The sequence below is a fragment of the Salmo salar genome, unplaced genomic scaffold (genome assembly GCF_965601325.2).
Source record: "Salmo salar unplaced genomic scaffold, fSalSal1 ptg000412l, whole genome shotgun sequence".
Lineage (NCBI taxonomy): Eukaryota > Metazoa > Chordata > Actinopteri > Salmoniformes > Salmonidae > Salmo > Salmo salar.
This window is the reverse complement of record NW_027675379.1, coordinates 30,001-43,259: the sequence shown is the minus strand read 5'-3', so window position 1 is coordinate 43,259 and position 13,259 is coordinate 30,001. Positions and strand designations below refer to the sequence as shown.

The 13,259-nt window shown below is 42.9% G+C and overlaps 1 protein-coding gene across 1 annotated transcript in view; it reads right to left on the bottom strand.

Annotated features, from left to right (window-relative positions):
* Nucleotides 1–121: 121 nt before the first annotated feature.
* Nucleotides 122–13,259, bottom strand: part of LOC106592446 (complement factor I) — a 23,441-nt gene continuing 10,303 nt past the window's right edge. The window contains exons 9-15 of the mRNA XM_082971742.1: nt 11,673–11,708; nt 6,386–6,525; nt 6,197–6,300; nt 5,692–5,796; nt 2,889–3,064; nt 2,503–2,604; nt 122–622 (exon numbers count right to left, since the gene is read on the bottom strand). Of these exons, the coding sequence (XP_082827868.1) occupies nt 405–622; nt 2,503–2,604; nt 2,889–3,064; nt 5,692–5,796; nt 6,197–6,300; nt 6,386–6,525; nt 11,673–11,708 (881 nt within the window). The 3' untranslated portion in view covers nt 122–404. The remainder of the gene's footprint in view (nt 623–2,502; nt 2,605–2,888; nt 3,065–5,691; nt 5,797–6,196; nt 6,301–6,385; nt 6,526–11,672; nt 11,709–13,259) is intronic.

The window sequence follows — 13,259 nt, the reverse complement described above, 5'->3', positions numbered from 1 at the left end:
ACCCACAACCCTGGCGTTGCAAACACCACGCTCTACCAACTGAGCCACACCATAAACCCTTTACTAAATATAAATCAAACATCAAATCAAGAAATAAAATCATGTAACAGGACCAAACAACTGGGCTCTCAAGTTGTTTATTGACATCATCCAGCATAAACATCGTATAACAGTGTAATAACGGTTTATTACTATTTATTATGTATGAATAGGCTATATCGCTCAAATGTAAATCTGGACCTCGAAGCCAGTTCAACTGCTTTTCCCCCCCATCGTTCCCCTCTAATCAGACACTGATTTAGACCTGGGACACCAGGTGGGTGATATTAATTATCAGGTAGAACAGAAAAGCAGCAGTAGATCGAACGGTAACATTTGAAAATACCCCCTGGTCTATATCAACATCACAGGTTGTATTTAGTGACAGTAGACCAGCCAGTGTGAGTGCGGATCCAGTCAAAGTAGTGTGCCACTTGAGTGTACACTCCAGGGAACTTGGCCTGCCCACACTTCTCCCCCCAGGAGACTATACCCCAGAGGTAGGAAACACCTAGAGAATCCTGACACACGAGAGGACCTCCGGAATCACCCTGACACGAGTCTACATCGCCCTCCAGATCACCTACACACACACACACACGGACGCAAGCAGGTAAGCACACACACAAACATTAGGGAAAGACATTGAGAGGGAGTTAATTCAGTATAAATAGTCAGAGGGAGTTAATTCAGTATAAATAGTCAGAGGGAGTTAATTCCGTATAAATAGTCAGAGAGAGAGAGTTAATTCAGTATAAATAGTCAGAGGGAGTTAATTCAGTATAAATAGCCAGAGAAAGGGAGTTAATTCAGTATAAATAGTCAGAGGGAGTTAATTCAGTATAAATAGCCAGAGAGAGAGAGAGTTAATTCAGTATAAATAGCCAGAGAGAGAGAGAGTTAATTCAGTATAAATAGTCAGAGGGAGTTAATTCAGTATAAATAGCCAGAGAAAGGGAGTTAATTCAGTATAAATAGCCAGAGAGTTAATTCAGTATAAATAGTCAGAGAGTTAATTCAGTATAAATAGTCAGAGAGAGTTAATTCAGTATAAATAGTCAGAGAGTTAATTCAGTATAAATAGTCAGAGAGTTAATTCAGTATAAATAGAGAGTTAATTCAGTATAAATAGCCAGAGAGTTAATTCAGTATAAATAGTCAGAGAGTTAATTCAGTATAAATAGTCAGAGAGTTAATTCAGTATAAATAGCCAGAGAGTTAATTCAGTATAAATAGTCAGAGAGTTAATTCAGTGTATATAGTCAGAGAGAGGGAGTTAATTCAGTATAAATAGCCAGAGAGTTAATTCAGTATATATAGTCAGAGAGAGGGAGTTAATTCAGTATAAATAGTCAGAGAGAGAGAGTTAATTCAGTATAAATAGTCAGAGAGTTAATTCAGTGTAAATAGTCAGAGGGAGTTAATTCAGTATAAATAGCCAGAGAAAGGGAGTTAATTCAGTATAAATAGTCAGAGAAAGGGAGTTAATTCAGTATAAATAGCCAGAGAGTTAATTCAGTATAAATAGACAGAGAGTTAATTCAGTATAAATAGCCAGAGAGTTAATTCAGTGTAAATAGCCAGAGAGTTAATTCAGTATAAATAGCCAGAGAGTTAATTAAGTATAAATAGCCAGAGAGTTAATTCAGTATAAATAGTCAGAGAGTTAATTCAGTATAAATAGTCAGAGAAAGTGAGTTAATTCAGTATAAATAGCCAGAGAGTTAATTCAGTATAAATAGCCAGAGAAAGGGAGTTAATTCAGTATAAATAGCCAGAGAGTTAATTCAGTATAAATAGCCAGAGAGTTAATTCAGTATAAATAGCCAGAGAGTTAATTCAGTATAAATAGTCAGAGAAAGGGAGTTAATTCAGTATAAATAGCCAGAGAGTTAATTCAGTATAAATAGCCAGAGAAAGGGAGTTAATTCAGTATAAATAGTCAGAGAGTTAATTCAGTATAAATAGCCAGAGAGTTAATTCAGTATAAATAGCCAGAGAGTTAATTCAGTGTAAATAGTCAGAGAGTTAATTCAGTGTAAATAGTCAGAGAGTTAATTCAGTATAAATAGTCAGAAAGAGGGAGTTAATTCAGTATAAATAGTCAGAGAGTTAATTCAGTATAAATAGAGAGTTAATTCAGTATAAATAGAGAGTTAATTCAGTATAAATAGTCAGAGAGTTAATTCAGTATAAATAGAGAGTTAATTCAGTATAAATAGAGAGTTAATTCAGTATAAATAGCCAGAGAGTTAATTCAGTATAAATAGCCAGAGAGTTAATTCAGTATAAATAGAGAGTTAATTCAGTATAAATAGCCAGAGAGTTAATTCAGTATAAATAGAGTTAATTCAGTATAAATAGAGAGTTAATTCAGTATAAATAGCCAGAGAGTTAATTCAGTATAAATAGCCATTGATAGAATCTAAAGAACCAACTGAGGTACTGAAAAACATTTTGTACCTGCACACATCATGCCGTCGTAGTAGCGTGAACCGTAGAATCGCTGACAGTTGGCGATCAGAGAGACGTTGGCCCAGAGCAACACATCCGATGACTCTCCATCTGAATAAACACACACACACACACCTCAGAATAAAGTCAGGACATAACTAGCACACACACACACACACACACACACACACACACACACACACACACACACACACACACACACACACACACACACACACACACACACACACACACACACACACACACACACACACACACACACACACACACACACACACACACACACACACACACACACACACACACACACACACACACAAACCACAGAATAAAGTCAGGACATAACTAGCACACACACACACACACACACCTACCTTTCTTCCGTCCCCAGCCTGATATGCTACAGGTATGGTTAGGGTTGAACAGTTGTACGGACCAGGGAACACACACAGCACTGACTGCTGGGTTCTCTTGGAAACACTCGTCCCTGAATGGAAGCTTCTTCATCTCTATCAGGGCTATGTCATTCTCATACGTGTTAGCATTGTACCTGGGGAGAGAGGTTAGAGGTCAGGGATTAGAGGTCAGGGATTAGGGGTCAGGGATTAGAGGTCAGGGTGGAGGGATCATGGTGGAGGGGTCAGGGTTGGAGGGTTCAGGGTTTAGGGGTCAGGGTGTAGGGGTTAGGGCCAGTTTCTCCATCTCTATCAATGCTATGTCATTCTCATTGGAGTTAGGGTCGTACCTTGTCATAGAGAGATTTACACGGTTATCAAAACGTCACGTCAGGGTTTTTCCTACATGAAACACAGCCCTTATTTTAAATGTTTCTAAAATCCCCTATGGGGGAAAAATCTATGGAGGAAAAATGATTGGAACCATTTCCCTGTTTGACCGCTAGGTTTTATGGGTATTATGACTCATACCGTGGCACTCCATTGACCTCCATACAAAGACTCCTCGCTTGGTGGGTGAAACAATGACAAACGGCATCTACTGGAGGGAGACAGATTTTCAGCAGAGTTGGGCCTCTCTCTTCCTCTCTGTAGCAGGTCAAACGAACCACTAAAAATGATCAAGTCATGACTTACGGGGTGGCAGCATAGCCTAGTGGTTAGAGCGTTGGACTAGTAACTGAAAGGTTGCAAGATCAAATCCCCGAGCTGACGAGGTACAAAATCTTTCGTTCTGCCCCTATGCCGTCATTGAAAATAAGAATTTGTTCTTAACTGACTTGCCTAGTTAAATAATGTTTAAAAAGTTGTTCGAAAATATATTTTTGCTGGTGCTGCAATATAATATCTGTCCTCTAATACAGGACTATTAAAGGCCCAGCGCTGCAGACGGCTGTATCTGTCCTCTAATACAGGACTATTAAAGGCCCAGCGCTGCAGACGGCTGTATCTGTCCTCTAATACAGGACTATTAAAGGCCCAGCGCTGCAGACGGCTGTATCTGTCCTCTAATACAGGACTATTAAAGGCCCAGCGCTGCAGACGGCTGTATCTGTCCTCTAATACAGGACTATTAAAGGCCCAGCGCTGCAGACGGCTGTATCTGTCCTCTAATACAGGACTATTAAAGGCCCAGCGCTGCAGACGGCTGTATCTGTCCTCTAATACAGGACTATAAAAGGCCCAGCGCTGCAGACGGCTGTATCTGTCCTCTAATACAGGACTATTAAAGGCCCAGCGCTGCAGACGGCTGTGTCTGTCCTCTAATACAGGACTATTAAAGGCCCAGCGCTGCAGACGGCTGTATCTGTCCTCTAATACAGGACTATTAAAGGCCCAGCGCTGCAGACGGCTGTATCTGTCCTCTAATACAGGACTATTAAAGGCCCAGCGCTGCAGACGGCTGTATCTGTCCTCTAATACAGGACTATTAAAGGCCCAGCGCTGCAGACGGCTGTATCTGTCCTCTAATACAGGACTATTAAAGCGACGTTTCACTTTTAATGAGCCTGGGGCGACCAGTGGAAATGTTTAATCTTTAATGAGCCTGGGGGCGACCAGTGGAAATGTTTAATCTTTAATGAGCCTGGGGGCGACCAGTGGAAATGTTTAATCTTTAATGAGCCTGGGGGCGACCAGTGGAAATGTTTAATCTTTAATGAGCCTGGGGGCGACCAGTGGAAATGTTTAATCTTTAATGAGCCTGGGGGCGACCAGTGGAAATGTTTAATCTTTAATGAGCCTGGGGCGTCCAGTGGAAATGTTTAATCTTTAATGAGCCTGGGGGCGTCCAGTGGAAATGTTTAATCTTTAATGAGCCTGGGGGCGACCAGTGGAAATGTTTAATCTTTAATGAGCCTGGGGGCGACCAGTGGAAATGTTTAATCTTTAATGAGCCTGGTGGCGTCCAGTGGAAATGTTAAATCTTTAATGAGCCTGGGGTCGACCAGTGGAAATGTTTAATCTTTAATGAGCCTGGGGGCGACCAGTGGAAATGTTTAATCTTTAATGAGCCTGGGGGCGACCAGTGGAAATGTTTAATCTTTAATGAGCCTGGGGGCGACCAGTGGAAATGTTTAATCTTTAATGAGCCTGGGGGCGACCAGTGGAAATGTTTAATCTTTAATGAGCCTGGGGGCGACCAGTGGAAATGTTTAATCTTTAATGAGCCTGGGGGCGACCAGTGGAAATGTTTAATCTTTAATGAGCCTGGGGGCGACCAGCAGCGACGTTTCACCTTTAATGAGCCTGGGGGCGACCAGTGGAAATGTTTAATCTTTAATGAGCCTGGGGGCGACCAGTGGAAATGTTTAATCTTTAATGAGCCTGGGGGCGACCAGTGGAAATGTTTAATCTTTAATGAGCCTGGGGGCGACCAGTGGAAATGTTTAATCTTTAATGAGCCTGGGGGCGACCAGTGGAAATGTTTAATCTTTAATGAGCCTGGGGGCGACCAGTGGAAATGTTTAATCTTTAATGAGCCTGGGGGCGACCAGTGGAAATGTTTAATCTTTAATGAGCCTGGGGGCGACCAGTGGAAATGTTTAATCTTTACTGAGCCTGGGGGCGTCCAGTGGAAATGTTTAATCTTTAATGAGCCTGGGGGCGACCAGTGATGCTGGGGTCCCACCTTATGCAAATCTCATCTTTAAAGGGCATTAGCAGTTGAACAAAAAAAAAAACACTGATCATCTATAAAATATATATTGAATAAATCAATTACTTGTGGTGTATGATGACGTTCTTGACAGGAACGATGTCTGTTGTTCCTTGAACTGTTCTCTTCTTCCAGAGACTGAACTTGATGCTGTACACCTCTGGTTTGGGCCTTGAGAGAGAGGGAGGGAGGGAGGAGAGGGAGAGAGAGAAGGAGGGGGAGAGAGACAGAGGGGAGAGAGAGGGGAGAGAGGGGGGAGAGAGAGAGGGAAGAGAGAGAGAGGGAAGAGAGAGAGGGAAGAGAGAGAGAGGGAAGAGAGAGAGAGAAGAGAGAGAGAGGGAAGAGAGAGAGAGGGAAGAGAGAGAGAGAGGGAAGAGAGAGAGAGAGAGGGAAGAGAGAGAGAGGGAAGAGAGAGAGAGAAGAGAGAGAGAGGGAAGAGAGAGAGAGAAGAGAGAGAGAGGGAAGAGAGAGAGAGAGAGAGAGAGAGAGAGAGAGAAGAGAGAGAGATCAAGCCTGCCCCAAAATGCATATACATACATGACCCCCCTAATACTATCAGTACAGTACCTACCTGACACAGTGAGCGGCGGTCAGAACCCAGCATCCCCCGATGTATGCCCCACCACAGTCGATTTTACTCCCCTCCTGTATCGCCACCTGCCATTGGATCTGAGTCTACGGGTCAGAGGTTACATATGTCAGAGGTTAAAGGTCAGGGGGTTAAAACTTCCGGGGAGTGAACTTGTGTTTGAAGACTCACCGGTTGGGCCGGCACTCCTCCCACCACTCGTTTCTGCCTTCCCCCTCTCCTTTCTCCTCTGTCCGATTCTTCTAAGACCGTAGTGTTGGGGATTCCACAGTGTATCTTCCCTTCTAGAAGATGCCTGGTTGCTTTGATCTCTACAACACAGCACCACCAAATACTACATGAATAGTAGAATATTACTGAAACTCCCTGGTTACTTTCAGCTTTAATGTGTTGCATGTGGGACATATTTTGAAGACTGTGACCGACGCGTGAGAGAGTGAAGGGAGGGGGAACCGTGAACTCTGAGCTAGCAACACTGCTAAATCGGCTAAATAGATTTTTTCTTTTAAGGTCAATTTGAAGTGATCAACGGACCATCGTGAGGGCAGCGAGGGATTTGGTTGTATGCACTTTCTCGGACTGAGAGAATCAATTGCCATCAACACGCTGCATCTTTCTGCCTCTCCACTGCAAAAAATATTCCAAAACATTGCATTTGCAACAAGGCACTAAAGTAAAACTGTAAAAAAAAATGTGGCAAAGAAATTAACTCTTTGTCCTGAATATAAAGTGTTTTGTTTGGGGTAAATCCAACACAACACATCACTGAGTAACACTCATTCATATTTTCAAGCATGGTGGTGGCTGCATCACGTTATGGGTATGCTTGTCATCGGCAAGGGAGATTTTTAGGGTAAAAGAAACGTAACAGAGCTAAGCATAGGCAAAATCCTAGAGGAAAACCTGATTCAGTCTGCTGCTTTCCAACAGACACTGGGAGTCAGATTCACCTTTTAGCAGGACAATTAACCTAAAACACCATGCTAAATATACACTGGACTTGATTACCAAGAGGACTGTGAATGTTCCTGAGTGGCATAGTTACAGTTTTGACTTAAATCGTCTTGAGAATCTATGGCAAGTAATAATGTACAAAATCAACAAAAAAATATTCTGTCACATAAAACAACAAAATGCAGTTCAAGAGTTAAGAAAATATTTTCGAAATAATTTAAAGCAATTTTTTAAATAAAAAGTAAAACAATAAGAATAAAGAGACTATATACAGGGTGTTACGGTACAGAGTCAATGTGGAGGCTATATACAGGGTGTTACGGTACAGACTCAATGTGGAGGCTATATACAGGGTGTTACGGTACAGAGTCAATGTGGAGGCTATATACAGGGTGTTACGGTACAGAGTCAATGTGGAGGCTATATACAGGGTGTTACGGTACAGAGTCAATGTGGAGGCTATATACAGGGTGTTACGGTACAGAGTCAATGTGGAGGCTATATACAGGGGGTACCGGTACAGAGTCAATGTGGAGGCTATATACAGGGTGTTACGGTACAGAGTCAATGTGGAGGCTATATACAGGGTGTTACGGTACAGAGTCAATGTGGAGGCTATATACAGGGTGTTACGGTACAGAGTCAATGTGGAGGCTATATACAGGGTGTTACGGTACAGAGTCAATGTGGAGGCTATATACAGGGGGTACCAGTACAGAGTCAATGTGGAGGCTATATACAGGGGGTACCGGTACAGAGTCAATGTGGAGGCTATATACATGGGGTACCGGTACAGAGTCAATGTGGAGGATATATACAGGGGGGTACCGGTACAGAGTCAATGTGGAGGATATATACAGGGGGGTACCGGTACAGAGTCAATGTGGAGGCTATATACAGGGGGTACCGGTACAGAGTCAATGTGGTGGCTATATACAGGGGGTACCGGTACAGAGTCAATGTGGAGGCTATATACAGGAGGTAGCGGTACAGAGTCAATGTGGTGGCTATATACAGGGGGTACCGGTACAGAGTCAATGTGGCGGCTATATACAGGGAGTGCCTGTACCGAGTCAATGTGGAGACTATATACAGGGAGTACCGGTATCGAGTCAATGTGGAGGCTATATACAGGGGGTGCCTGTACCGAGTCAATGTGCGGGGGTACAGGATGGTTGAGGTAATTTGTACATGTAGGTAGGGGTGAAGTGACTATGCATAGATAATAAACAGCGAGTAGCGGCAGTGTAAAAACAAAAGAGGGGGGTCAATCTCAGTAGTCCCGGTGGCCATTTTATTAATTGTTCAGCAGTCTTTTGGTTTGGGGGTAGAAGCTGTTAAGGAGCCATTTGGACCTAGACTTGGCGCTCCGGTACCGCTTGCCGTGCGGTAGCAGAGAGAACAGTCTATGACTTGGATGACTGGAGTCTTGGACAATATTTTGGGCCTTCCTCTGACAGTGCCTGGTATAGAGGTCCTAAATGGCAGGAAGCTTGGCCCCAGTGATGTACTGGGCTGTACGCACTACCCTCTGTATCGCCTTACGGTCGGATGGCAAGCAAGCAGTGATGCAACCGGTCAGGATGCTCTCGATGGTGGAGCTGTAGAACTTTTTGAGGATCTGGGGACCCATGCCAAATCTTTTCAGTCTCCTGAGGGGGAAAAGGCGTTGCCGTGCCGACTGTCTGTGTTTGTTTACAACTTTATTTTTAGATTTTTTAAAAACTTTTTACCCCCATTTCTTGAAATCCAATTGGTAGTTACAATCTCGTGATATCCAATTGGTAGTTACAGTCTCGTGATATCCAATTGGTAGTTACAGTCTCGTGATATCCAATTGGTAGTTACAGTCTTGTCACATCGCTGCAACTCCAGTACGGACTACGGAGAGGCGAAGGTCGAGAGCCAATGCGTCCTCCGAAACACAACCCTGCCAAGCCACACTGCTTCTTGACACACTGCTCACTTAACCCGGAAGCCAGTCGCACCAATGTGTCGGAGGAAACACTGTACAACTAGTGATCATGTCAGAGTGCATGCGCCCGGTCCGCCACAAGGAGTTGCTAAAGTGTGATGGGGCAAGGACATCCCGGCCACCAATCCCTCCCCGAACCTGGACGACGCTGGTCGTGCATCGCCTCATGGGTCACCCTGTCGTGGCCGGCTGCGACACAGCCCGGGATCGAATCCGGGTCTGTAGTGATGCCTCAAGCACTGCAATGCAGAGTCTTAGTTCTTCACAACTTTCTTGGTGTGTTTGGGCCATGACAGTGTTTTGGTCACCAAGGAACTTAAAACTCTCAACCTGCTCCACCACAGCTCCATCGATGAGAATGGGGGTGTGTTCGGCACTCCTTTTCCTGTAGTCCACGAACATCTCCTTTGTCTTGCTCACGTTGAGGGAGAGGTTGTTATCCTGGCACCACACTGCCAGGTCTCTGATCTCTTCCCTATAAGCTGTTTCATCGTTGTCGGGGATCAGGCCTACCACCGTTGGATCGTCAGCAAACTTGATGGTGTTGGAGTCGTGCTTGGCCACGCAGTCGGGGATGAACAGGGAGTAGAGGAGGGGACTAAGCACGCACCCCTGAGGGGCCTCCATGGCAGATGTGTTGTTTCCTACCATTACCACCTGGGGGCGGCCTGTCAGTAAGTCCAGGATCCAGTTGCAGAGGGAGGTGTTTAGTCCCAGGGTCCTTAGCTTATTGATGAGCTTTGTGGGCACTATGATGTTGAACACTGAGCTGTAGTCAATGAACAGCATTCTCACATAGGTGTTCCTTTTGTCCAGGTGGGAAAAGGCTGTGTGGAATGCGATTGAGATTGCGTCATCTGTGGATCTGTGCTCCCTTCATAGAATAGTGCAAACTGGCTCTAACCAGAATAGAAAGAGGAGTGGGAGGCCCCGGTGCACAACTGAGCAAGAGGACAAGTACATTAGAGTGTCTAGTTCAAGAAACAGACGCCTCACAAGTCCTCAACTGGCAGCTTCATTAAATAGTACCCACAACGCTGTGTACCCGCAAAACACCAGTCTCAACGTCAACAGTGAAGAGGCGACTCTGGGATGCTGGCCTTCTAGGCAGAGTTGCAAAGAAAAAGCCATATCTCAGACTGGCCAATAAAAAGAAAAGATTAAGATGGGCAAAAGAACACAGACACTGGACAGCGTCCCAGAGTCGCCTCTTCACTGTTGACTGTTTCACTGCTAAAGGTGCTTCAACACAGTTTTTTTTAAAAGTTTTTTTTTAATACATTTACAAACATTTTCAAAAACCTGTTTTTGCATTGTTAATATGGGATATCGATGAGAGGGAAAGAAACGATGTAATTTTATTATTTACATTTTTATTATTTTTTAACATAATGTGGAAAAAGTCTGCCAATATTGTTATTATTTCTTTATTAGAATTGTTTTTCCACTTTTATGAAATACTTTTTAAATTCTAGTATTTTTTTTTGTAGATTGACAATTAAATCCATTTTAGTAACACAACAACATTTTGAAAAAAAGGGGCTTGGATACTTTCTGAAGTCCCTCAGAAGAGAAGATTCCACTACATAAAAACCAAAAAATGAAAAATTTGAAAAACTTTCAACAAAACAAAACACCCAGAACAAAAGACACTAGAGACACTAGAACAGAACCAAAGACACTAGAACAGAACCAAAGACACTAGAACAGAACCAAAGACACTAGAACGGAACCAAAGACACTAGAACGGAACCAAAGACACTAGAACGGAACCAAAGACACTAGAACGGAACCAAAGACACTAGAACGGAACCAAAGACACTAGAACGGAACCAAAGACACTAGAACGGAACCAAAGACACTAGAACAGAACCAAAGACACTAGAACAGAACCAAAGACACTAGAACGGAACCAAAGACACTAGAACGGAACCAAAGACACTAGAACGGAACCAAAGACACTAGAACAGAACCAAAGACACTAGAACAGAACCAAAGACACTAGAACAGAACCAAAGACACTAGAACAGAACCAAAGACACTAGAACAGAACCAAAGACACTAGAACAGAACCAAAGACACTAGAACAGAACCAAAGACACTAGAACGGAACCAAAGACACTAGAACGGAACCAAAGACACTAGAACGGAACCAAAGACACTAGAACAGAACCAAAGACACTAGAACAGAACCAAAGACACTTGAACAGAACCAAAGACACTAGAACAGAACCAAAGACACTAGAACAGAACCAAAGACACTAGAACAGAACCAAAGACACTAGAACAGAACCAAAGACACTAGAACGGAACCAAAGACACTAGAACAGAACCAAAGACACTAGAACAGAACCAAAGACACTAGAACGGAACCAAAGACACTAGAACAGAACCAAAGACACTAGAACAGAACCAAAGACACTAGAACAGAACCAAAGACACTAGAACAGAACCAAAGACACTAGAACAGGGTGGATAAAAACATAGAAAAAAACGGAACTTAATTTTGATGAAAAAAATGATATGTACCTTCTTTAGGAGAAATGAACTCTTGATCTCTGGAATCTGAAAACAAACACAACAAACAGTCAGTCTTTGTTATTTACACATATATACACACGTTCTAACCATGAGTCTATATATATATATACAGTTGAAGTCAGAAGTTTACATATACTTAGGTTGGAGTCATTAAAACTCGTTTTTCAACCACTCCACAAATTTCTTGTTAACAAACTATAGTTTTGGCAAGTCGGTTAGGACATCTACTTTGTGGATGACAAGTCATTTTTCCAACAATTGTTTACAGACAGATTATTTCACTTATAATTGACTGTATCACAATTCCAGTGGGTCAGAAGTTTACATACACTAAGTTGACTGTGCCTTTAAACACCTTGGAAAATTCCAGAAAATGATGTAATGTCTTTAGAAGCTTCTGATAGGCTAATTGACATAATTTGAGTCAATTGGAGGTGTACCTGTGGATGTATTTCAAGGCCTACCTTCAAACTAATTGAATCTTTGTTTGACATCATGGGAAAGTCAAAAGAAATCAGCCAAGACCTCAGAAAATAAATTGTAGACCTCCACAAGTCTGGTTCATCCTTGGGAGCAATTTCCAAATGCCTGAAGGTACCACGTTCATCTGTACAAACAATAGTACGCAAGTATAAACACCATGAGACCACGCAGCCGTCATACCGCTCAGGAAGGAGACGCATTCCGTCTCATAGAGATGAACGTACTTTGATGCATAAAGTGGAAATCAATCCCAGAACAACAGCAAAGGACCTTATGAAGATGCTGGAGGAAACAGGTACAAAAGTATCTATATCCACAGTAAAACGAATCCTATATCGACACAACCTGAAAGGCCGCTCAGCAAGGAAGAAGCTACTCCTCCAAAACCGCCATAAAAAGACTACGGTTTGCAACTGCACATGGGGACAAAGATCGTACTTTTTGGAGAAAAGTCCTCTGGTCTGATGAAACACAAATAGAACTGTTTGGCCATAATGACCATCGTTATGTTTGGAGGAAAAAGGGGGAGGCTTGCAAGCCGAAGAACACCATCCCAACCGTGAAGCACAGGGGTGGCAGCATCATGTTGTGGGGGTGCTTTGCTGCAGGGGGGACTGGTGCACTTCACAAAATAGATGGCATCATGAGTACGGAAAATTATGTGGATATATTGAAGCAACATCTCAAGACATCAGTCAGGAAGTTAAAGCTTGGATGCAAATGGGTTTTCCAAATGGACAATGACCCAAGCATACTTCCAAAGTTGTGACAAAATGTCTTAAGGACAACAAAGTCAAGGTATTGGAGTGACCATCACAAAGCCCTGACCTCAATCCTATAGGATATTTGTGGGCAGAACTGAAAAAGCGTGTGTGAGCAAGGAGGCCTACAAACCTGACTCAGTTACACCAGCTCTGTCAGGAGGAATGGGACAAAATTCACCCAACTTATTGTGGGAAGCTTGTGGAAGGCTACCTGAAATGTTTGACCCAAATTAAACAATTTAAAGGCAATGCTACCAAATACTAACTGAGTGTATGTAAACTTCTGACCCACTGGGAATGTGATGAAAGAAATAAAAGCTGAAATAAA